This window comes from Bacillus rossius, chromosome 10, assembly GCF_032445375.1.
Source record: "Bacillus rossius redtenbacheri isolate Brsri chromosome 10, Brsri_v3, whole genome shotgun sequence".
NCBI lineage: Eukaryota > Metazoa > Arthropoda > Insecta > Phasmatodea > Bacillidae > Bacillus > Bacillus rossius.
In genome coordinates, this window is record NC_086337.1 from 35,248,740 (window position 1) to 35,261,039 (window position 12,300).

Sequence of the window (12,300 nt, forward strand, 5' to 3'; positions counted from 1 at the left end):
TAGCCGTCCGGAGTGTCACGCCATCAGAATTCCCAGATTAACACCCGAAGCTGCAAGAACAATGACGTGCTAGTTACGACGCTAAACGCAGAAAGGCTCTGGGAACTTGCCGAACCCTCGAGGGAGGTAGATTTGCGCCGCGCCAATCGGTTTGCCGCAGAGGCGCGGGCGCTACCTGCATCGCCCCCCTCCCGCAGGCGGTTACAATTATGGTATAGTGCCCGTCAGAACGTCATAGAGATGGGCTTCACAGTTCGATGGAATCTATTTGCTCGGAGCGAACTGGGCTGAGCGTATTGGAACCGATTAGAGCCGACTCGGCACAGACTGTCCTGAAAACATGAATCATAGTAATGACGCTGGTGCATCTATCTGTGTATCGCTCGCTATGTGAACATATTGTTACGAGGCTGCTGGTGATGAGACAGGCCAGCTAGCTGGTGCGCCAGCCTGCGGGAGGAGCTCGATGCAGGTAGCGCCTGTCAATCCCCTTCTGGCTGCACGCCTAATCCTAATGGCGGCCTTCCCAAAGAGTCCGCAGCACCTCAATAATTTCTTGCCTGGAGGATTCTGCGGGCTGCCATAGCCCGCGTGAAGTGGTGTAAATAGGACGCCATTGTTCTAGCACCTTCGAGTGTTGTTGGGGATTATGATGAAGGGCTAACGAGGGATTCGAAGGGCTACGAGACCTTTCCAGGGCGGGACTGAGCATGCATACCTGAGTGAGAGAGAGTGTGTGTGTGTGTATGGGTGTGAGAGAGATCGGCTGGTAGCGACACAAGAAGCATCAGGGAGTGAAGAGCACGAGTGATCCCTTGGCGAGCGATAGCGGGTGACGAGCGGGTTTCGTGCACGAAGGTTGCTGCATCCGGGAAGGTGTCGCGGCGCAGCAGTGCGAGTAGTGCGAGGCAGTGTGCTGTGACAGAGCTGCGAGGTAAGAGACCGACCGTAGAGGGAGCGACTGTCGAACCGAGCTCCAGTGGGAGAATGAACAGTGGACCTATGAAGGGGTGAGAAATTCGCGGACAGACATTGACATTGTTTTAATTTCAATTAATAGTGTAAAAATAGCTTATAAAACTGCAATTATTTAATTGATCTTTCCGGACCTGTTTTTCCCCAAATGTAACAATATTTTGAGCAGATATGGCACATGAATAATACAACATTGCCCAAAAATATTTTTCAAATAACTTGGCTGTGCCCCACTGATGTATTCCTTTTCCCTACTTCTCCTTCACTTACCTCTTACACATCTCACCCCTGAGCTGAAAGCTCGCAAGAATTTTGGCGTATATAATATGTATGCTGTGTTATGCTTTTACTAAAACAATTCTTTGATGGCTTGAGTATGAATTTCACTCTTGTTTTAATTACGATGACTCATTTCTTCAGCTTTTTTGTAATATCAAAATTTTTCTTAATGCTCTTTTCATTTACTGTTGCCCTTTTTAAACATGTGTGCAGAAAATAATATGGGTGCCTAAATTATGTATATTTCCTGTTTTATATTTGGACTTAAAGTCCAAAAAATGTTTCTTTTTTTTTTAGTTATAGGCGCGACCACCCAAGTTTCAACTCTTTTAATATTAGTCTTAATTTGCGACGGTCGTTTGTTGTTCATCAAAGTAATTCATGGTATTTGGGATGAATTTCATAGACGCGAAGACCGAATCTGAGGATGAAAAAAAATTAAGGGATGACGTCCGAAAAAATGGGGTATTTTAAAACACAAGTAGCGAGTGGGGAACCGGACTTCGACGGTGGTCCCGACGCAAGTGAATGGTCTCTGGGAAGAAGTCTCCCTCCTCTGCCCTTGCCAGCTCGAGAGTGGAAAAGGGGGGGGGGGGAGAGTTGATGAAGATAACCGCCGGTGGGGTGATTTATTGCTTCACACTTCGTTAGTCTCCGGCGCTGGACCCCAAGAGGATCGGTCGCTGGGAGGGGGGAAGCGTTGGAGGGGGGAGAAGGGTCAGGAAATTCAGTTTACAAGGTGATCCGGTCCCGTGGACGCGAGCTGCTACCCTTGGAGCCGGCGGGGAACACCCCCTCCCCTCTCGTCCCATTTACCCCCCAAGATGGCGTCGTTCGCACCCCCTTTGCAAGTCGACCCCGTCTTCTGACGCCTCTCGCTCGAATAACCGGCGCGTTGATGGGCCGGCTTCGCCTAATTAAAAAACCCCGCGGTGATAAAATGGAATCCTCCAGACGTCGCAGAGATAACTATTTCCTCATCTTCGGAGTGCTTCGCCCTTCATTAAGTAATTACACTACATAACGTTTTGTACGTGGACTTCAAGAAGTTTTTTTTGAAAAACATTTTTAAAACCTGAATTAATCAAAGGAATAAGTAAATAAATTAATGTTTTTAAAGTTATTTACTCAATTTACTAATATCAAATATCAAATTTTTGAGCGACCACTGTTTCAGAACTTAGTGGTTGTTCAATATTATATAAACACATACCAGGTTCATAATGAGGATTAGTTTTTTTTTAAACCTTTTACAAGTCTGTTGCCATATTGTTTGCAAAGGTTTATAATGAATACAAGTTGTTTTACAACGCATTGTTATAAAAATAATGAAGATATGATTGTATATATATTAATGTACAAGTATTATAATATATAAAATAATGAGATTTTAAATATATTCGGGGTCACTAAAAATATTGCAACATATGAGCTTTAAACCTACAAGTAGGTTAGCAGTTTCAACCCGTGCGATTTATTTACATGTTAATAAGTGAGCACTGATTTAGCATTGACCTATTCAAGCGTAAAAAAAAAAAAGGCTAATGCTTGCGTTTTAATGCATCTTTATTTTATAAACATTTATTTAAAAAATATCCGTTATTTAATGTTTTGCGTACTGAAAATTCTTGTGCTCTTATGTTTCTTAGGCAGTTTTTAAACCTGGCATAAGCGTGATGCTTACAGTTATTGAGCAGTCACTTATTTTGTTTTTTTCTAAAATCTTTAAATTCAAGCAATGGAATAAATATTTCTGCATCTCTTAAAAAAGCTGTGACTGGTTCACACATAAATGATCAAGTTCTGCCTTACAAAAGCTTGGAGATCATTGTGTGTCTTTTTGTTTACGTGTGCGTGAACTCGACCTTCACGAAATAAGAGCGGCGGCAACATGTGCCGCTTTCTTCCGACCAAAACTTCTGCTCAATGGAAAAAAAAGGAACCAGGCTAAGAGCTTTCCGGGTGTAAACATTTGAAAGCAGTGAAGGATAACTTCTTTCTCTCTCGCGCTCTTTCTCTCTTACTCTCTCAAATAGCGGCCTCGCCATACGATGTCTCAAGAAATTTGAGCAAAGCTTCCTCCAGAGGAATGTAAGCTCGTTTTTGCGGTGGAAGGAAGATTGCTGGTCCCCCGCCTTCCCCCCATCCTTCGTACGCCATATTTTTCTACCTTCTCCAGAACTCTCGGTCGTTCTCGTATGTTCGTACCTCCTCTCTTTATGGGTAGTTTGCCGCAATGGGTGTATTACTGGCTGATGAGCTTGCAAAAGGGAGGGGACGGGGAAGAAAGTAGGGATAAACGGTGACTGGGGACAGACAGTATCCACCCCCCCCCCCGAACTGGTGCGAGCGTTCTCGTCCCGGTGTTGGGCTCGGTACGAAGGGAAAGGAAAATAAAAAAACCTCGCTGCTCCCGAACCCACCATAATCCTCTACTCTACCTCTCTTTCCAGGGCCTCGCGCGGTTACTCCGCGCGACCAACGCCAGATTTTTATACGCGGATCGGGAGGTTACGCCCGCGAATCGACGCGGAAGATGAAAAGGAATGGAAGCGGGAGGAAACCCTGGAGGGAATTCGGTTTCCTTTCCGTCCCCAAACTCCAAACCCTACCCCCCCCCCCCCCCTCTCTACTCTCACCCATCACTGGAAAAAATTTTGCTCTCTGCAGAATTTTTACCCTGAAAGTACCCGCGTGACAGGCATCTTAACGTCGTAGTCGAGAACTCAAACAGGTTTCTTTCTGGGTAAGTTCTAGATGTTTCACAATGGCGTCTAGCAAATGAACCGAAACAATTTCGAATCCTTACTTAGTACATTTTTTTTTGTGCTTGATAATGAATCTCGTTGAAAACCTGAAGCAGATATTTTTTTTTATAAGTAGCCACTCAAGAAATTTATAATAGGCTTACGCCTGTACTGGAATGTTTTGTTAAAAAATGAGGGACTCGGGAATACGCAAAAAAAAAGTTTATTTTGAGAGTTATTATTAACTGAATAATTTAAACATGTTCTGAAAAGTAGGCTTACACATTAATTTAAAACAAAAACAAAATATAACGAAATTATTTTCATCTTCACTCCATTTTTAAAAATTGAAAATATGAATATTATTCTTGTTACGGTGAGTTTAATCATCTTATTTATTCATAAGTGATACCAAATTGAGATAAAATTAAGCTTTTATGAAAATAACAATGATGTCGAAAATGTAAATTTCGTTATTATAGGTAAGGTGGAAAAGTGCTACGTTAATTTTTACATTGGCTGATCTGTGAGGTGTGGTGAACTGTAGCCTCGTTTAGAACTTACTTGGATGTTACGTATGCACTGAAGAAGTGACTGAAATAAATAATCCAGCAAGAAAAATGGTAATTTTCATTCATCATGATAATGAAAAATAATCAAAAGTCTTTCAAATACGGACTCACTGTATTTGAATCTGTCACATTGTAAAGCATGCGTAAAATGGCCACAGAAAACGTGTTCACAAAAATCGTCAAAGGAAATTAGTAATTTAAAACACTGTACATTTAAACAACCATTTAAATCCACAATAATGAAATTTGAAAGGAAACTTATAGAAATTAAACCTTAACAATGCCTAACCATGGAGGTAGTTAATTAGCAGTTGTATGCAATGTTTGCCACTATAATAACCGCGGTCACACGGTACACCTAAATACTTCAGGTGAACACGTTTCAGTAAACATGTTTTGAAATGATAAAGTGTACGGTTACACGTCAGTTGGTTTAAAGTGTCTTCAACTCCAAAAATGACTGTCTTCTGTCATCGAATGAATGTAGGTACTTTGAATCCTATTTTTTGAGCAAGTGTATCTCTGTAACAGGTTTACAGTCAGCATCAATTTTAAAATGATAAAATATTTAATTGTTCTATCTTTTTTTGTTGCTGTAAGTAAAATATTACCCGAATTTGTGCCAGAAACATGTTCAAACTGTGTGTAACCGCACGCCGAATTTCAACACGTTTACCTAAAGTAATTCAGAGTCCTGTGTAACTGCGCCCTAAATTAGAAAACCCCCAACCAATTTGCTACATGGCTGTATTGTAGTATTACAAATAATTTATTGGCTACTGATTTGCAAAAAAAATAAATAAATAAAAACTTTTGTGAAAGAACAAAAAAAAAATTGTGCGTATTACTTATGTACGCGCGTTAGAAATTATACTTACTCGGCGTAATGAAAAACTAACTTTGAATTTGCATGAAAATATTTAATATAAATAAAATAATAACATTACTGGAGTGATATATATACTGTTGGTAAATTCGAAAATCAATCAAATTAAAAAAAAAATGAAATCAATAATCAGGATTTAATATTACTACAAACACGGTATAACATTATTATTTTTAGTTAAATATTTAGGATAAAATTAAATTCATAATTGTATGTTATTCTAATTTATTAATTTTAATTGTTTATTAACGAAATAAATAATAATTTATAATTCCAATAAATTGTTCATACGAGAACTTAACCTATATTATAAAAAAAACTTTATATTGCAAATGTTCACAAAAATATATAATTTTTTTAAAATTTTATGGATCAGTATTTAATATCAATCACTAAAGTATAAAAGCACATATATAAAATTTATTTGCATGTACTTTTTTTTTGTATGTAGCTTTTTTTTTTTTCATCCTGTGAAAATTTCGTCGCATGGTGCGCGCACATGGACAAAAATTCACTCTCCTCATTTAGAAGTGACGCGCCCGAGGAAGTGTGTACAGGTTGCGGTGCGTGGCTGTCGTAGTGAAGCCGCTATCCGTGCTGATAACCACCCCGGGAGACCTGCTGTCGGCGGGCAGGCTGCACTCGGTGCAGTGCGTCTCCTCGGGGTCGTATCCCTCCGCGAGGCTCACGTGGCTGCTGGACGGCGAGCCAATCAGGAGCGCCGCGACCACGGTGAGCGCCCGCCGACCAACAGACGTGATGGGAAGCCTTCTTTTTCCACAGACGAGAGAGCCAAAAACCCGAAGTTACCCGAAGTTCATCCTCGCCTTTTTTTCTTTTCTTCTTCCCGTATCTTTAACGTAGCTTTCCTAACCAAATCAACCGTCCACGATGTTCCAAAGTATTTATAATGTGGCTAACCTAACCTAATTGACCATTAGTATCCTTTTATCAACACATTTACAATGAACCAAAAAAAAAAAAAAAAAAACGAAGATGCACGATCGGACGTTTGGCTCTCTCGTCTGTGAAAAGAAGGTTTCCCAAAAAAACGTGTTCTGCAGTCGCCCGGGCCTTCTTTCTGGGTTGCAGCCGCGCGCGTCCAAGGCGAACATTCACGCCTTTGAAAAATTTAAGCGAAGTTTATATACTAGTTAAGTTTCACTCTGGTCATCGGCGCAGTGGCCTAGTTGGTAACTATTATTGTTATCCAAAAATTTTTATTTTATCTTTGAAAGAATGAATCATTGCAATAAATTAACCATTTCAGTGTATTCGTCAACTGAAGTAGACAATTTATTGTATCTAAGTGATACGTTTCCGGCTGACCTCGCAGTCGCCATCGTAAACAGTACACCGTTGAAAATTTTTTCTCCTTCAACTTACAAATAACGCTGGTTACAAATCATCCAGGGATATTAGTAAATTTACGGCTATCTTTGTAAACTTACGGACACTGGGTTCACTTACTTTGAGCATGATTTTTTTTAAAAAATAAAAAAAATACCATCGGTATATTATCAAAACGTTTAAAAAATGGTTATGTCTTTTGATCACCTCTTCCTTGTCCACGTGTTGAGAACGTAACATACAACTCTAATATAAAAATAATACGGCGTAGTTTCCACAAAGATTCATTTACTTGAAATAACGAACAACTCTTCATTTGTTTGAGTTAAATTTTATGTTGAAATATCCGTAAATTTTGTAGCAGTTACCTACTTTGCCCTGATGATGGCGAATACAAGGTCGACCGAAACGTTGGTGAAACTGAAACGTTGGTGAAACTTTTGACACGACTGCAACCCAGAGTTTAACAGAGTAATTGACGGAAATACTAGTTTGTTGTGATTTGTTTTTGTTGACACAACATTATTACGAAATATATAAATTAGTAAGGGTTGACGGACGATGGCTTCTCTTGCCGACGCAGACCCTACTTAAACACTTGTTTTGCCAACTCGAGCTCCTTGCAGACAGACTTAACACCTCGGTGATGTGTTCTCAGATGCTGGAGGGCAGGAACACGACCACCAGTTCGCTGACCTTCCAGCCGGCGTCCGGAGACGACGGCAAGGAGCTGGCCTGCCGCGCCGAGAACCCCCACTTCCCCGGGGGCATCCTGGAGGACCGCCGGCGACTGCGGGTCGCCTGTAGGTGCACGCCCTCCTCTTCCTCCTCTTCCTCCTCATCCTCCTCTTCCTCCTCGTCCTCCTCCTCCTCTTTCTCCTCTTCCTCCTCTTCCTCATCTTCCTTTTTTCCCTCTTTTTCCTCTTTTTCCTCTTCTTCCTCCTCTTCCTCTTCTTCCTCCTATTCCTCCTCTTCCTCCTCTTCCTCCTCTTCCTCCTCTTCCTCCTCTACCTCCTCTTCCCCCACTTCCCCGGGGGCATTCCTGGAGGACCGCTGACATCTGCGAGTCGCCTGTGGGTGCACGCCCCCCGCCCCGTTATCCTCCTCTTCCTCTTCATCCTCTTCTACTTCCTCTTCCTCCTCTTCCTCCTCTTCCTCCTCTTTCTCCTCGTCCTCCTCTTCCTCCTCTTCCTCCTCGTCCTCCTCTTCCTCCTCTTCCTCCTCTTTCTCTTCTTCCTCTACTTCTTCCTCCTCTTCCTCTTCTTCCTCCTCTTCCACTTCTTTCTCTTCTTCCTCCTCTTGCTTTTCATCCTCTTCTACCTCCTCTTCCTCCTCTTACTCTTCTTCCTCCTCTTTCTCCTCTTCCTCCTCTTCCTCCTCTTCCCCCACTTCCCCGGGGGCATCCTGAAGGACCGCCGGCGTCTGCGAGTCGCCTGTGGGTGCACGCCCCCCGCCGCGTCATCCTCCTCTTGCTCTTCTTCCCATTTTTCCTCTTCTTCCTCCTCTTCCTCGTCTTCCCCCACTTCCCCGGGGGCATCCTGGAGGACCGCCGGCGTCTGCGAGTCGCCTGTGGGTGCACGCCCCCCCGCCTCGTCATCCTCCTCTTCCTCTTCTTCCTCTTATTCCTCCTCTTCCTCTTATTCCTCCTCTTCCTCTTATTCCTCCTCTTCCTCTTATTCCTCCTCTTCCTCTTCTTCCTCTTCTTCCTCCTCTTTCTCCTCTTCCTTCTCTTCCTCCTCTTCCTCCTCTCGCCACGTATTTCGTCCTGAAAGTAATTGGACTGGCACTGGCAAAGACAACATGACTTACGTTTCAAAAACTTTCAAAGTAGGACCTTAAGTGGAGTCATACAGCGCTGGCAACTTTCTGCTCGTTGCTCGTACGCCGGCCGCTTGGAACTCCTTCTCCGAGATGCTGCGGTTTCCCTCGTCGTGGCGTCTTGGACGATTGAACCCTCAGGATCGCCGACAGCTGTCTCCTCTAACCTAGCGACCAGGGAGTGTTTGGCCGACCTGCGTAAAACTTAGCCCTGTCTCCGTGCGACCTTTTATTTCCCCTGTCCCCCCCCCCCCCCCCAGGGCTGAATGATAGGACACCATTTTAGACCGTTACAGTCATTCAAGACGACACGACGAGGTACCTCCGGAGCATTTCAGAGAAAGAAGTTCCAGGTGGAGTACGAGCAACAGGAAGAGAGTTGCCAGCGCTGTGTGACTTCACTTAAGGTCCTACTTTGAAAGTTATTTTAAAACGTAAGTCATGTTGTCTGTAATAAATTGTCTTTGCCAATATCAATTACTTTCAACCCTGTACACCTTTAGATATTCCACCCTCCAAGTAAAACAGCACTGGCTGGCCAATTCCGAAAAAACACGCCTTTGAAAATTTTAGCAATGTTTATAATACTACTCTCTGTTCATCGGCACAGTGGCCTAGATGGTAACTATTATTATTACAAAATTGGTATTTTGTCTTTCAAATATTGAATCATTACGAATCGTCAAATTAAGTGGACAATTTATATCTTAATGATACACGGATTAATTAAACTTTGAATGTGTGGGGCGTGGTGTAGCCTAACCTAAATTATAGTCGACATCATTCTTTAGAGCATTGGAAAAAAATTTAAAAAAAATTTATTATGCTGTAATATAAAATTTATGTTTAAGTGTGTATTAAAATTTGAGATAAAATTATTATTACTACATGAAATATAAAAATTTGTATAGTTAAAATAAAAAAAATATATTATCTTATAAAATGACAAGGTGTGAAAGAAACGGTCAGATATCACGTAATATATAATAAATAAAATTGTACTGAATAGAATGGAATAATTTATATTTAAAAAGTTATATTTGTCAACAATAGATTGACTAAAAAAATAATAAGCAAGAAGCAAGAATCGAAACACGTGCAAGTGCCGCTGAGCCACTGATCAGTACGAAACGTAACTAGTGAATATACTGTTCTTAAATTTTCAAAGCCTTTTTTTTCTCTGGAGTTGGCTGGCCAGCGTGATTTATTATTTTAAGGCGTGAAAACCCTAAAGGTAAACTACTGATACACCAAGTCTCGTCCCAAAGAGGATTTACCAAGTCGTACGCTGTCATAGTCAGTGTTTATATGTAGCTTCGGGCACGGGGTGGCAGCTCAGACCAGAGCCGGTATTCCAGGACACAGAAATAAGGGTTTTAATTTGGAATATGCTACAACTGCACCCTAAACGTATTCCTAGTGCACTATGGGTACGGCCAGTCCCTGATTTTCAGGCAACCGATTTCGGTGCCCTGTCTGTTGCCGTTCTGCTGACTAAATCACGCTCATGCGCAGAACTCACTTTTTAGTCGATTTAGTCCAGATGGCTGAATAGCACCTGGCGCCGTCAACTCGTATATAGTGTCAAGCGTTTTTGGTGTGCCAAATTAATTTTTATGTTTGCGAAACTATTCTGGAATACATTTTGTACACTTCAATGGTCATAAAAACCAATAATTGCAACTTGGACACGTTCGGGAATACGGTCTGCGAAGTCAGGTTCCAGTTATATCCCAACATTGTAGTGCTTATTCGCTACATTACCCGAATGCCTTAGAATACCGCTCTTAGGACTTGTTTCTTGGTAGGCCACACCGCTGCAAGAGCGTGTGGGCTGCGACTGTACTGTCATCACAGACACGTGACAACCGACTGACACAACAGGGTATCGAACCACGGAGTCGCGGATTACTGTCCCGCTTCCCCTGTTCACACGGTTAGCAAACTAGGTTTTGATAGAGATTTTAATAGAGGACGTGGGAATGGCTTCGAGGTGTGTTTGAGTTCAATGAATATGAGCTCGAGCCCAAGCCATAGCGATAGCAAAGTGTGGGAGATAAACAAATAAATAAATAAATGTGATTCGAGAGCACGGGTTCGAATCCCGCTGGTAGGTACCTGCAGCAGAATGCCAGATTCGAGAGGTTGATTGTCGACTTGAGTTCAGATTGGTTGCGTGGATTAATTATGCAGCATGTTTGTGTATTTGAGTAAATGAGTAAATTTTTAATTGTGAAAATGGGTGATTATATTTATTAAGAAACCCGGCATGTGGGAGTAATAGACCACGCCCTTCAAAGCACCAGTTAGCATTGGAATACAAGTTTGGAATCTGGCCAAGGATGGAAAACACAAAGGATTGTTTAGTTCGATCAGTTTTTTTATTTTATTTTATGTGTAACATCTTAGATCTCCGCATACGGCGTTTGGTGGGAGTAATTTCGTGAATGGAACGAAAGTCAGATGGAACGGAAATGTGTAATCACGGTGCCGCCATCTGTGGCGGATGGCGTGAACCAAAGTTCACAAAGCCAAAGGGAAATGTATAGTAAAATGTTTAAAACATTTCAAAATGACGGGCAGTAATGTGATAAAATTCCTTGACGAATATCAGCCCAAAGCTTGGTATTTTTTCAAGCCTTTTTCGTTTTTATAGGAGCATTTCGTTATATAGTTTAAAAATTCGTCGCAGTAACTGCTCCGTCAGCGAACTCTAGCGCGAATACGGAAACTACGTGTGATTCGTGTCATGAAATGTAGTTGAAAATTTATCACGCTTGGTATAATAATTTTCAATAAACCTACGTTAAATTTGGTTGTCCAAGTTCCGTATTATAATTATTGTATTTGCAACATGAGAACACGTGAATTTTCTTGTTACCGAGGTTAGATGTTACGCATCTCTGGCGAATACTGAAAAACTCGTGTATGTATATATGTATATATATACGCACACACATATATCAGGGTGCTCTTTCGCGTTTTACCTGCCGGAAACCGCATGGTGACTGCGAAAGTAGGGCGTTTGGTTGCGTTGGCAACGCCCGAAGTCCAGTGTATGTAGATTCAACCGTATGGAAAACCGAAATCGAAATTTGAGTCTGATGAGTCATGTGGAATAAATAGTGTAGTTTGCACTGTGCCTCCCTGCACCAAAATGGGGAGGTATAAAATTCACCTGAATTTTAACATTAGAGGAAAATATCCGAATTTTTTTTAAATTAAATATTATTCCAAAATGTAAAGAAGTATTTTCCGTTTGTTTAAATTGGTGATATACTATTCTGAGGTGAATTACATACACGGCCAGGAGACTACTAAGCCACCACAGACAATTCCTGCCAGTGAAAATGGAAGCTTATAAGCAACCCTATACGAACGGGAACATACATTACTTATATAAAAATACACTTGAAAAGTTCACAAACTCAATTTCTATTACTAATATTCACAATAAATAAATATTTTTTAAATTATGTAGACCAGAATTCAAAATCATAAATTTACACATGTGTTCACGACTGTAATTTGAATGTTTACCACCGATACCTCCAAGACTGGCTCGGCATTGACTGGCGTCAACTTCATTAACAACTGCTCCCAGGCACTAGCCAGCCTGCTCCTCAGCCTATCCAGTCACGCGCGCATCCTGCCGACACGTAATTAAGGCCTC

General features: G+C 41.6%; 1 protein-coding gene across 1 annotated transcript in view; it reads left to right on the forward strand.

Moving 5' to 3' along the window:
• LOC134535646 (nephrin) overlaps positions 1 to 12,300 on the forward strand; it is a 357,918-nt gene that overhangs the window by 195,315 nt on the left and 150,303 nt on the right. The window contains exons 6-7 of the mRNA XM_063374832.1: positions 6,040 to 6,191; positions 7,468 to 7,612. Of these exons, the coding sequence (XP_063230902.1) occupies positions 6,040 to 6,191; positions 7,468 to 7,612 (297 nt within the window). The remainder of the gene's footprint in view (positions 1 to 6,039; positions 6,192 to 7,467; positions 7,613 to 12,300) is intronic.